The 14,188-nt window shown below is 36.6% G+C and overlaps 1 protein-coding gene across 3 annotated transcripts in view; it reads left to right on the forward strand.

The window, feature by feature from the left end:
* Positions 1–14,188, forward strand: part of PRKAA1 (protein kinase AMP-activated catalytic subunit alpha 1) — a 30,853-nt gene that overhangs the window by 6,952 nt on the left and 9,713 nt on the right. For 2 of the 3 annotated variants that reach the window (XM_039331826.1, XM_039331828.1), the window contains exons 2-5: positions 6,828–6,969; positions 8,414–8,507; positions 11,204–11,348; positions 13,046–13,133. In XM_039331826.1, the coding sequence (XP_039187760.1) occupies positions 6,828–6,969; positions 8,414–8,507; positions 11,204–11,348; positions 13,046–13,133 (469 nt within the window). Of the gene's footprint in view, positions 1–6,827; positions 6,970–8,413; positions 8,508–11,203; positions 11,349–13,045; positions 13,211–14,188 lie in introns of those variants that run through there. The other variant, XM_039331827.1, reaches the window with a different exon arrangement.

Genomic DNA, 14,188 nt, shown 5'->3' on the forward strand with positions numbered 1-14,188 from the left:
AGAGAGGAAACTTTTGTTGAATGGAAAGATAGTTCCTTTTTTAAATTTATCATTGTATTCCTAATGGTCACTGGATGAGCTTGAGAGCAAGGCAAGCAACCTAAACTAAAAATGTCTTTGGATTATTTATTATTTAAATTGTTCATGTGCTACTCCAGTGGCTCTAGAGCATGGGTGTCAAACCTGCCATGTCACGTGACATGTTGCGACGTATCACAACTTTTTTTACATTGCCAGAGCTGGGGTGGGTGCAGCCCATGGGCCAGCAGTTTGACACCCTTTCTCTAGAGAGAGAATTATTAGTACAGTAAATATTGATGAACATTATTAGTGAAATAGAATGATATATTAACTATGAAGAAGTAGCATTTTCTAATCTCATTCTTTGGGGCAAGATGATCCTTCAAAAGCAGCATAGGGAATTCCTGACGTATAACCACAGTTGGGATTAGAATTTCCATTGCAAAGCGAGGCAGTTGTTAAGTGAGTCATGGACAATTTTATGATCTTTTTTGCCATGTTCGTTAAGCAAATCACTGCTGTTGTTAAATGAATCATGCAATCATTAAGCAAATCTGACTTCTCCCATTGATTTGCTTGTTGGAAGTTAACTGGGGAAGTTGCAAATGGTGATCACATGATGTGGGATGCTGCAATCATCATATACATGCTGGTATGTGCATTAAATACATGCTAGTTTCCAAGCATCTGAATTTTGATTGTGCAATCAGTCATGTGAGTACTAGTCGTAAGTTATTTTATTCCATACCATGGTAACTTCAAATGGTCACTGAATGAATGATTGTAAATTGAGGACTATTTATATAGGCAACTTTTATGCTGATTCTGAAAGTCACTCTTCTGCAGCCCCTAAAACATTCTCAGAATTTTATAATGTGGTTGGAAATTGAATACATGGTTTTCTACCATGTTAAGGCACAGGTATAATGCCAGATTACTATAGCAATAAGTGCTAAAGAGTTTTTAAAATGCAAAGATTCCTCCCCCCCATTGGCAAAAATAGACAATTCAGGCTATGCCCAATTCATTGTCACATGAATTTCCATCATCACTTTGTCCATTGTGGATTTACATTTTCTAAAATATTAAGTGTACATGGTTAGAGTGAGTAAGAGTTTGTTTCTTGACTCTCATCAAGAGTCTTGATGAGAGAAGGACTTTTGCCTCTGTTTTGACTTTTCCATACAATTATTGTAGGAATACTTGAACTGTGCTTTGAGCTTCTTGATTCAGATGCTGAGATGGAAAAAATGAACAAAATGTCAGTGCATTTTGAGTCACCCCTTTTGGAGGTGCCTGATTACCAGCCAAATATTTTTCTTCTTATTATTGTTATTAAAGTCTGCAAATAGACTTGATTGGCTTTTCTTGCAATCTTTGAGAAATGGAGCAATAAAGCTTAATGACTTCGTCTTTGAAAAACTGTGAGGCAACTGCCAATAGCAAAAATAGGAGGATTTCATTGCAATTGTCGAATAGCAACCTGGGTAGAGAAAGGTAATTTTGTTTTTTTCTTTCCTTATTTGGAAAAAAAAACTCACTTGAAATTCACTACTGTACACTCATTGTGTAGTTCCTTGTATTTAAGCTGCAGCTTTAATCACTAATGTCACCAAGACTTATCTATTCATTATTAATGTGTATTATGCCTCATTGTGCTACTTGCTGTATACAGTCCTTTGGTATTATTTTAAAATGGAAATAATTTTCACTGTTGGTTGTAGAACATGCAGTTCTTAACTCTGTCTTTGCAGGCCTAGAATCCTACCTGATCATGCTGCTTGAAAGTTTGATTGAAAAATGTGGAAATTGAACAATCTGTTGTTTTTCTCAAAATAATAATAATAAAAAGCACCATCCACAAAGAAATTAGGCATATTAAGCTTGATGTACCTGTTGTTCTAAGAGGGGAAGAAAAACAGATGGAAATTTCAGCTTTTTCTTGTCTGGTAATATGGTCGTGTCCTGACCATATGCCCTGCAAGCTTTGTAGGCTGAAAATAATACTGTATTTGCTTTAATTAAGGCAGAAGAACTTATTGTATTTTCTGGAATTCTAGGTTGGCCTTTGCCTTTTAACGGAATTATTTAGGAAAAGAGCCTTCCCTTTAGAAGAAATTAAAACAGTTTTTAGGTGTAACCCCTGTCATTCATATCTCTGACATCAGATATTAAAACTAAGTACGTATGACCTGGTCTGGTCAATAATAAGAATAAGATAAGACTGTAAAAATTGTATCCTTCCTTCCTTTCTTTCTTTCTTTCTTTCTTTCTTTCTTTCTTTCTTTCTTTCTTTCTTTCTTTCTTGGTTTTTTTTTTTTTTTGCAGAAATACAGCAAGGAGACTTCATTTCTCTTTGAGATATTCTTGTCCTAACAGGTATATCTGTTGAAATACATAGCTTTAGACTAAATTTGCAGGCTTACTATATTCTTTGTTTTGGCAAGTTTTTCATTGTTCTGGCAAACCACTTCCTTTCACAGAAAGCCCTATTTTTACACTTTATGAGTTCCTGAGATGTACTGTTTAAGGCAGTGACATCTATTTGTGCGTTACTGTACTTGTAGGAGACTGGATTCTTCGTTGTTTTTAAAAATCAGTGAGCTTCACTTAGAGTTTGGAATACCGAGTGGTTCAAAGATGTATTCTGTGAAGTTTTGATTCTTCTTTCTGTGTCATGTCACACCTATTTATAGAAATTGCAATTCCAAATATCTGTGTGCAATCTGAGAATATTACAAGTCATGTGGGCATGTGAGATTCTTCTATATTGCTTGTTTTAACTTCCCACTGGTAGATAGATTCATTGATAATAGTACATCTTTAACAAAGCGTATACAAATCAAATATGGAATATTTATTGCATGCAGAGATGCTGTAAATATATACAAGTAGTCTTCAACTTAGGATCACATTTGAGCCAAAATTTCTGTTGCTAAGCGACACAGTTATTAAGGTAGTTTTGCCCCACTTTACGACCTTTTTTGCAACACTTATTAACTGAATCACTGCAGTTGTTAAGTTAGTAACATGGTTGTAAAGTGAATTTGGCTTCCCATTGACTTTGCTTGTCAGAAGATAATCACATGATCCCAAGACAACGCAACTGTCATAAAGACATGCCAGTTGCCACACATCCAAAGTTTGATCAGGTGAGCATGCTGCAATGGTTGTAAGTGTGAAAAATGGTCATAAGTCACTTTTTTCATTGCTGTTGTAACTTTGAATGGTCACTAAGTGAACTGTTGTAAGTCAAAGACTACCTGTATTTGTCTGTCATTTTGAAATTGAAGCTGCTGTATTTGAATGTGGCCAGGGGTGTCAAACTCGCTACGTCACGTGACGTTGCGCAACATATCGGACCGGTTTTGCCATTGCTGGCAATGGGGTGAGCGCAACTTCCACGTGATCCATCCGGCCCATGGGCCGGCAGTTTGACACCCCTGCTCTAAGCCCATGGATACATAATTGTAAGTATCATTATTGTTATTAAGAATAATCTGTACAATATTTACAGCATTTTTCTCTTGTTTTCCATGGCATTGCTTTCATACTTTTCTTATAAGAGACAATTTCTGTTGGAAGCTAAACTTCAGTACACTTAATTGCTTGATGATTAAAAGGAACGCTGGAAGATTTTTGAGTAGAAGTTTTCATTGTGTTTTATAAATAAATGGGAAAAGCATCAGTTTATAATTTATGTAGCTCTACATTTTTCTGTTCCCAAAGACACTCATGCAAAACAAAGTTTGAAGTTTTCGTAATAGGAATGTAAAATCAAAAGCACAAGAAACAACCTGTGGGACTTATAGGAAATTATTGTATGCAAAATATAGATCTTGTAGTATGATTGTAGATAATTCACATATTCCAACTACAAAACAGGTAAAGTCAAACTACAAACAATATGGACTCTCAGTAGCATCTGACTTTTAATAATGAGAAGTTCATTGCAGCTGTTTTTAAAATCAGAAAAACTCTGCAGGATAGTGTTTTACCATATTTTATATAATTTCGTATATAGCAACATTTGACCTACTAGTGCTTTTTACCAGGATGATACAATACAGCTAGATTACTATTTAGAGATAGAATTTGCTGAACTCAATTGAAGTTGATATGGAACTTTTCAGTTTTTGTTGCTTTATATTCTGTTTTCTAAAAGTACATGCATTTTAATTATTATTTTTTGTAATAACATTTCCAGCAAAGTTCTTTTCGTAATAATAAATGCTTGTAATAAATTATAGAAAGATGGGGATGCACAATAAGAAAGGGTAATGGGAAAGAAAAATAACACCCTCTCATGGTTTGGAATAGACTATCAAGAGTAAAGAATAGGGAGAAATAGAAAAAAATAACTCATCATTTCCATAAAAGAAAATAGAGGTAATCAGATAGGTGAAATGCCCGCCCAACCCCCCCCCCCTTCAGAACTCCTAAGATGATTGGTTGGACACAATGAAGTGAATAATGATTAAAGGAAAGTTTATCTGTTAAGGTTTTTTTTCTATTCTTCTTCCTAACACGATTGGTGGAGCAAGTGGTGATAATCTGATTACTTCTGATTTTGAGGACAGAATTATCAATTAATCCAATGCTGCTTTCTCTCCTCTGCTATTAACAGTAGAGTAACATTGCCAGGAAGGTTTTTTTCATAAAATAATTTCATTACTTGCAAAACAGTCTCAGAACACAAAACAAGCCAATAGAATTGGGAGAATCAGAATCTCAGGAGAGGCAGATGTGGAGTGTTCCATAGGGAAGGTGCAGCAACAAAGAAGACGTATTTCCTGGATTCTACTAGATGATGCTATTTCATGGAAGGGACTTGGAGCATACCCACATGCAATCCCACATGTAACCAGAATGCCACTGAATTGAACCCAAAAACCTACTGGGAGCCAATGAAACTATGTACTAGTGGCATTACATAGTTGTGCCAAGGTGTACAGTCTATAAATTCTTGAGCATCTACAGCTTTTAGTGCTTTTTAACGGCTGTCCTGTGTAAAGCAGGATATAGGAATCCAATGGAGAAGTGACCAAGGCATGACTGACCACAAGCAGAGCCTGGTAGTCCAGGATTAGTCACATAAGATGGATTTGTGCAAAGGTCTTTCTGCCAAGGCTCCCACCTATTTCTCAAGCAGGAGTTGTGAGTCCAGAAAGATTTTCAAATTATGCACCGACTCTGGGTGAGTGTTACACATCCGTGTTTAGTGAAATAGTTCTAGATTTGGGGAACCCTAAATCACAGCCTATCAGTCCTATTAGGATTGAGTCAAAGCCTGTTATTCCCATTCAGACACTCACAACCATAATACACAGTCTTTAGCCCATCACTTGGATCGTTCAAAATAGAGAAGCATATTTGAGTATTATCAGCACATAGCCCTTTGCAATAAATTACCTCACCCAGCAATTTCATATAGATGTTGCTGTTTGGAGACTTGTGGGAGCCTTGAAGCTCCTGCAGAATAAAGACCATGGGAAAGTCGCCACCCTACCCTGGAATTATAGAGGAAGGAGAACCATTGTAAAAATGTGCCCTTTGTTCCCATCCCTCCAGATGGATTCCATATTCCATGAAAATCAGATGGATTTTATGTTCAGATGGATGATCAAGGAAGGCTAGTACACCAACCCCATTCCAAATGCACCATAGATTGTCTCGATGCTGTAACCCAGCCTAAAACCTGACTCAAAAGGGTCTTGATAATTTATTTTCTTCAAGAGCTGAAAACCACACATCTTCTCAAGAACTTTCCCTAAAAAGACTGGCCCAAAACTTCCACAGAGAACTCTAAGGCTATCAGGAGTGATCTGTTCCTGCCAAGGGACAGATGACAAGTCTCCTAACGCATCACTGCCCTGAGACAAAAACCAAGTTTGAGAATTGGGGTGGGGGGAAGTACGAGGCAAGGAATAAAACTTCTGTTGCTATAGTCAACATTAATAAAAGTAGTTTGAGTCCTTTGGTAGGATTGATTGGACATCACTCTTGCAAGTCTGACTCTGCTCTGTTTTTTTTCCGGTGCTCCCTCCCCCCAAATGAAATGTGAATTAGGGAGGTGTCTGCCTGATCCACTTGCACATATTTTCTTCTTGTTTTGCACTTAAGCCATACAGTATTTTTTCCCTTGTCACTTTGGTAACGGACATGGTGTATCTCTATCAAGGTCATTGTTTTTTACTCATTTACACATTCAACCTAGCAAGAACTAATGTCTCTCTCCTAGCAGCCATTTTTAAAGACTGCTTACAAGTTCAGATGTGCAACATACAGCGTTCTAGAGACACAATTTTTCATTTTCCCCCAGATTGTGCTGATCTGGTCATTAAAGAAATGGTCCTGCAGATTTTCAGAACAGGATTTGGTTTGTGGATGTGAAATATTCTACCTCTAGAATGGTATATTTTGTACACCTTGTTCACAATATTCTCTCAGAATCCTACATCTGTTCACTTACTCTGCCAAATAATATTCTCTGGATAAAGATGAAGTCTCTTGTGACTTCTGGTGACTATATGAGTCTGCCCATGTTGTTTTCTTGACAAAATAGTAGCATCTGGGAAAGGCTTTTAGTTCTGGGGGATCTTGAATGCTTTATAAAATATTGCTACAAAATCATACTGTAGATTTTTTGAATTTATTGTCCGAATCTAACCACAGAGATCTATAAATTTCTGCCTTTGCGTATTGTATGAATTCAGCCATTTTTTTATTATTCACTGATCCCTAGTTCAGCAAACAATGACTTTATGCAGTGTGCATTTGTTAATAATTGTTTATTTTTCTTGTAGTTGGCAAACATGAACTGACGGGGCACAAAGTCGCAGTGAAGATCTTGAATAGACAGAAAATTCGGAGTCTTGACGTTGTGGGGAAAATCCGTAGAGAGATTCAGAACCTGAAACTTTTTCGGCATCCGCATATAATTAAACTGTAAGTTTCTTTCAGAATAAGCTCTCTTATTTGGGGTGTTTCTTAAGAAACAGAGTATTCTTGTTCAATGGATAAAACAAATGTAGCCTGTTTTTCAGGTACAGTCCTGTTTACGTATTGTGGTATAAATCACTAATGGTAGACCACCATTTATAATTTGGATAGAGTTGGGAAACTGATTACTTCAGTATCAAATAAAGGATTGTTGGTAGCCATCCCAGTAATGAAAATAAATAGTGACTCAGTGCCTGAGAAGTGATGTATTTGGTGGCAAAAAGGAAGACAGGAAAGAAATATTTTTATCTAATAAGAGATAGGATTCCTTTTACCAAAACATGGGATGACAAACTGCCCCTGCCCTCAGAAGAGACTTAATGGTATGTAATAATTGCCTCGGGAGTCTCAAGCCAGTGTTGCTCTGTGTTTTGCCTGATGAGAAAAATACCGTGATTGTTATCTGAGTAAAGGAAAGGTTGTCCTTTATGGTTATAGAACAAAGGTCTTTAGTAGTGCAGCAGTTGAGTTATTGCAGAAGCTTCTCCTAGTCATTTTGTTTTTCTTACCCATTATGGCTTGCTGGGATTTGGTCCTTAGATTAGCAATTGAACTATTAAAGGGTAGCTAGTGGGAGTCGACAGCAGACATATATCTACTATCAGTGGAAAAGGGAAGGAAGAAGAGAATCAGATTTTGGAATGGGTCACCTAATAAGCTACATGTTTGTATTATTTATTTATTTGTATCCTGACTTTATTATTTTTACAAATAATTCAAGGCAGTGAACATATGCAACACACCATTCTCCTCCTGTTTTCTCCACCACAACAATCCTATGAGAGAGAATAACCAGCCCAAAGTCACCCAGCTGGTTTTCATGGCTAAGACGGGACTTGAACTCATGGTCTTTCATATGTTACAGTTTGTTGGTTATCCTAATAAATACAATTATGCAGTGACCTTAAATAGGCTTGTAAAGATTCCCCCTTTCTTGTGAAATTGGATTTTTAAATATAGTCAACTGATCAAATTCCGTGTCAAGTCCCATAACTGAATCTTCTTTGCTATCGGCTTCATGTTAAAATGTAATAATAGGAAGAGGAATTTTTAAGTCTAATGGGAGTCCTTTTCTAACATGTTTTTACTAAATTGCTTTAAGCCCTGGTAATGGTTAGGCTGCTATGGCAATTGCTGTAAAAATGTTACCATATGTGATGTGACCGTTAATTAATAGGAGCCATGAAGAAATTTAAAAACAAACATTTTTTCTTCTGCACTATGCTTTTGGTAGTGCTGATACAAAGGGAATAATCCTGTTTTAACTCAAGTCTTGGTTCTGGCTGAGCATGTATGTGATTGGGCTACTAATCTATGTGTAGTTTTTCAAGAGCCGTTTAATTTCATATACTGAATATATATTAGCAAATTAATTAAATGTTTTTCTCAGGTACCAGGTTATCAGCACACCGTCTGACATTTTTATGGTGATGGAATATGTTTCAGGAGGAGAACTGTTTGATTATATCTGTAAAAATGGAAAGGTAAGGAAGTCCAATTTCCCCAAAATGTCAGCTTTTCATTTTGAAGCCTTGCATTGTTCAGAGTTGGTTCAATTATGCCCCCAGAGTCTTTGTAAAAAAAATGTGCTCATGGTACATCATCTGTTCATGTGGGTGTTGGTCTTTCTCTCTATAATATGAACAAAATCCCAGTTGCACAGTTTGTAGGAATGAACAAATAAATCCTTCCTTGCTTGCAGTACACTTAGGCAATAAACTGTCACACTCTTCTGAACTTGCCATAAATTAGTGGTACTGTTTTCTATTATTTTGAATTTGGACACGCGCAAAAAATGAACTGAAACCTTAAAATGTTTCTAGAGATGGTCATTTCATAAAATTATCCCTCTGAAACCAGCTCCTATTGAAATGCATGGCACAGCCTCACCAGCTTTGCATAATTGATTTTACTTTCTCCAAATTTGTATCAAAAGTTGCCCCTGCTAATTTAAAGTAAAACACACACACATGTATATACAGGTAATCCTTGAGATACAATCACTCATTTATTGACTGTTCAGAGTTACAATGGCACTGAACAAGGGGGACTTAAAACTGGCCCTTGATGTTGCGACCATCACAGCATCCCTCCAGTCACTTGATTGTGATTTGTGTACTCAGCAATTGGCTCACACTTACGATGATTACAGTATCCTGTGGTCATGTGATTGTGACTTTTCCTGTCAGCATCCCACAGGCAAAGCCAGTGGGAAGTCAGCAGGAGATAACAAATTATTCTGGCTTCTACTGCTTTTTCTCTAGAGGAGCCATTGGGTAACATGGGATCCTGCATTCCATAGTGCCTGCCCACAGTATCACCTGCATTCTGTAGCACCTGTCTGCACTCTGTAAATGCTTGCCCAGGGCACCTGCCCAGCCATGCTACATAGTGCCCGACTGCACACTTTTGTGCCCTGCTAACAGCATCTGCCTGCCAATGCGTACTCTATAGCACCCACTCTAGCAGCTCTTCCCTGCCAGCCCGCTTGTCTGTGATGCGCTTTCAGCGCTTCTTCCAAATAGCTGTCAGGTGAGGTCTTTGCTTAATGACCTACTAACAACAGTAACAGGGACTGCTTGGATTGCCATTGCTAAGGGATGTAATCACTGGCAGCAAGTTGAGTGGTAAAAAAATTGAGATGATGATAATAATAATGATAACGATAACAATATTAATGTAATCATGTATGTGATTGGGCTACTCATTGTGCATCACTTAACATGAAACTTTCTGTCTCGATTGTCAACATTACCTGAGGACTACCTGAAGAAACATGGAGATGGATACACACACACACACACACACACACACACACACACACAAACAAATACACATTTATCAATGGATTTTCCAGGTCTAGATCTTAATGTCTCTGGAAAGTATTCCAATCAGTAGTTCTGATCATTAACCATTTACATCTTAGCAGTAATCCATGTAACATATTTTTTTGGCATTTGTTCAATTTTCAATGTAAAATACAGGTAGTCCTCGATTTACAATCACAATTGAGCGCCAAATGAATGTTGCTCAGTGAGATATTTAAATGAATTTTTGCCCTATTTTACGACTTTTCTTATTTATTTATTTATTTATTATTTATTTATGAGACTTATATACCGCTTTAAGTGCAAGCACTCTCTAAGCGGTGTACACCAGTAAGCAATGTATATATATATTTACATTGCCCCCAACAATCTGGGTCCTCATTTTACCTACCCCGGAAGGATGGAAGGCTGAGTCAACCTTGAGCCGGTGAGATTTGAACCGCTGATCTGCTGAACACAGTCAGCTAAAGTGGCCTGCAGTACTGCACTCTAACTGCTGCGCCACCTCGGCTCATGTTGCCACAGTCATTAAGTGAATCACTGCTGTTAAATTAGTAACACGATTGTTAAGGGATTAGCTATGGTTAGGAAAAAAAACCTTTGGGATTTGGGGGTGGAGGTGGGGCAAATTCTCACACAGTGAGATTCCCGAATGGAAGAAGAATGGCTGGATTTCTTCACTGTTATTAATAGAATGATTAATATTTCTACTATTGTAACATTGCATTAATTTTTAATCAGAAAATATGTCCCCATATTATGTAACATTACAGTTTCCATAGAATCTTAATTAAGTTTTAATGTTGATTTTTAAACCAGTTTACATGATTCCTTTTCAACAAAGTGAGTGTCATATATTTTCTTGATTGTGATTTATTAATCCCACCACCCTCCAGTCCTGTAAACTTTGTTGATGGAATATCAGTTTTTAACTCAGATAGTCATACACAGAGTAATGGTAAAAAAAAAAACAAAACAATTTTAGGACTGTGGCCACAACTATGTGGTAGAAGCCCTTCCCATTTTTAGATGTGTCATGAGCAGGGCTTAAAGAGGGAAAGTGCTTCAATCATAGCTGTGGCTGTCATCTTGACTGTTTTTACTCATCTTGTGAACACTGCTAAACTCAGAAACCCTTTTCCCTTCTTCTTCTCTCACCTAATTTTACTTATTCTTTTTCTTACCCTTTTCTTCTACATACACGTTCTTTTAAAAGTCCCATTGGAGAATCTGGTAATGCTGCAAAATATTCTCCTTTGTTACTAATGCTGAGACAGTTTGTGGTGTATGTGTGGTTTTTTTTTTAAATGTACTCTCTCTTTTTTGTCACATTTCCCCCCTCAAATAATTAGCTTGATGAAAAAGAGAGCAGACGTCTGTTCCAGCAAATTCTTTCTGGTGTGGATTATTGTCATAGGCACATGGTGGTCCATAGAGATTTGAAGCCTGAAAATGTACTACTTGATGCGCACATGAATGCCAAGATTGCTGATTTTGGTAGGTTCTGTTTAAAGCCTATCTTTATAATTTGCTTGTTTGTTGAGTGTTAAGATTCAAATACCTATTGCTACTTGGATGGCAATAGATAGCATCAAGGATTTGTCTACTTTTCTTCGTTGCCATCTAATGGATGGCTGGATTTTGTATTGCATATGTAGTAGCTAGGTCTATCTTAGTTGGTTTTAACAATAATATTTTACTTTGGTTTGATAGAGTTACGTGCTACATGTTACATGATTTTTTTGGGGGGGGGATGATGGAGAATGTAGCACTATTTCCTGTCCTCTATTTTCTAGCTAAGCTACTGATTCGGGGGCCAAAGGAGACTTAGTGACAGAATAGCACCTCGGGCATATGTTCAGATCAGAAAGGAGCATGCACATCCTCACGTCACAAACAAGCAGAGAAAGACAGATGGATTTAGAGTTATTTTATGAGCTTGTGAATAATCTCTTCTTAACTCTGTTAACTCATACATATAGAGATTTTCCCTCCATTGATACTTTTATTTAAGGGGGAGCATTCTTCCCTTTGCTGTCAGCACCCAAATCTTAAGGAGATTTTGGGAGGCCAGTAGAACAGAGTTAAAATTGATTCACTAGGGAGCATATTGCTTCTGATTCCAAACCAACCAAAAATCTACCTCCTTTATTTATAGCCTTTAGGCCAGAGAACACTGTAAGAAATAACCCATTAGCGTATAATTATTAATAAAACTAAAAAGATATAAAATAGAATAAAATTACATACCATATATTAAAAGTAATATTGATAAACGTAACATTTGCACTAATCTTCAGTGATAGATGGGACAGGTGGCATAAAGGTAGAACAAAATTGAGCAACCTGGAAAGATACATTAGAGCAGGGCATTTCACAGATTGTACCACTTTTAGAATATGGCAGTGTTCGAGTACCATCAGTCGCCTACCATCTCTCTCTCTCTCTCTCTCTCTCTCTCTCTCTCTCTCTCTCTCACACACACACACACACACACACACTTATCTCAACTACGTGATTCTAGGTGGCTATATTTAACTCTTGAATTATGAAAGTTCCACTAAGCACAATTTTCTGTTGTAAGGTTGAAATTGTTCGTTAGTTTATCTTATTTAAGTACTGTCTGCGAGCGGCCTTCTAGCAAATCTTTATTGATCTTGAGAATCTAAGCAGAATTTGGCCTGGTTTATACTTAGATGACATACTTCCAGGAAATTACAGCTCTGTAAGCTGAACAAACATTCTAGAAGGACATAATTGAACTATTTCCTTATTGTTACCAAGAAAATTATATCAGTATAATCACAAATTCCCCAGGAGTCATACTTGATTTGAAGAAATCTTTTGAGCTGTCAATAAAGTTGATAAAACAAATATGATTTTTTTTTTAAAAAAAAGTAATGCAATTTTCTTCACGTGTTTTCTTACCTGGCATTTGCATATTAGCTACTTAGAATAAAACTTGATCCTTTGAGGGCATTTGTCTCTTTCATATTGTCACATTTTTATAGAGGTTTTGCAGTATTCATTTCTATTTAGAGAACCATTAAAAAAAAATATTACACACGCGATTCTGATTTTATTCCTGCCTGTGGTATTGTCATTGAATAGGATAAGATCTGTTCTCCCTGAGAAGTTTAAATATCTGTTAATCTTTTTTGTGGGTCTTCATTTGAACTCTTGTGCATTTTCAGGTCTCTCAAATATGATGTCAGATGGAGAATTTTTAAGAACGAGCTGTGGTTCTCCTAACTACGCTGCTCCCGAAGTAATTTCAGGAAGGTAGTTTCTCTTCTTGGATAAATGTATATATGTATGCTCAAAATCAAAGCCCTGCTCTTCAGTGTTAAAGCTGCAAGGTAGATTGAGAAACTTCCAGGTTTGGAAATTTGAAATTCCTGGCTTTGATGGCTTCTTTTGATTATATCTTAAGTGTTTCTGTGCACAAGACAGTGATTGTGATGATCACACGTCACATCAAACCACGACTTAACATAACATATGGCAAATTTTTATTGTCCTTCTGCACATCAGGAGGACTTCTGGAATTTTAATTTTAGCTTGACCTTGTGTTTCAAACAAGCCAGATTATAGTATTTGAATTTGGGTTGTTCAGGCATTTATTAACTATAATTCTTAAGAATGATTTTTACTTTGGACAATATGACAACTATAAAAAATGCAGATTAAAAGCTTCCAAACTCATCATTCAGGCAGCGAGGAGGAACCTAGAAGTCAAGGCTTGCTGTGACGTGCACTTTATACGTTAAATCACCGATGCCCAGGATTTTATGGGCTGAGGGCAACTTTTGAAGGGTGGGCAAGAATCTGCTTTAGACTCTCTTTTTGTTTAATTATACTTAAACTTTAATAATAAAATTGGAATACAGTTAATAAGTTTTAATGTGATTAATATGTTTAATATAAATGTATATATTGCCTTTCTTTCATGGAAAATCACAATGTGCCAAGTATCTTTGAAAGAGCCTTAGGAAGCAGAAGAAGGTACTTCTGTGTTGGACCATGATGTGCAAACAAATTTCTGACTTGTCTAAGTTCAAAAATTTGTTTTTGCCGATATTAATTTTAAATGTTTTAACATACTAATTCCTGACCCTAGAAGAAGACAAACAACTCATTTCTTTTGTTTGAAGTTGCAAAAAATACAAGGTCCCAAGACTGGTTTCCCTTTTGGCTCAGAATAATTATAGCATGATATATATTGTCAGAAACACATTTTCCAGATTAGAAGGTTTCTTTCTGGCATTTTAATTTGGCAATTCGATAAAAGACTGTGATACTTTGAAAATGTTTTCAAGGTTCCCAGATTATTTTAT

The sequence above is a fragment of the Crotalus tigris genome, unplaced genomic scaffold (genome assembly GCF_016545835.1).
Source record: "Crotalus tigris isolate CLP2741 ecotype Arizona unplaced genomic scaffold, ASM1654583v1 scf7180000024438.1716836, whole genome shotgun sequence".
NCBI classification, from domain to species: domain Eukaryota; kingdom Metazoa; phylum Chordata; class Lepidosauria; order Squamata; family Viperidae; genus Crotalus; species Crotalus tigris.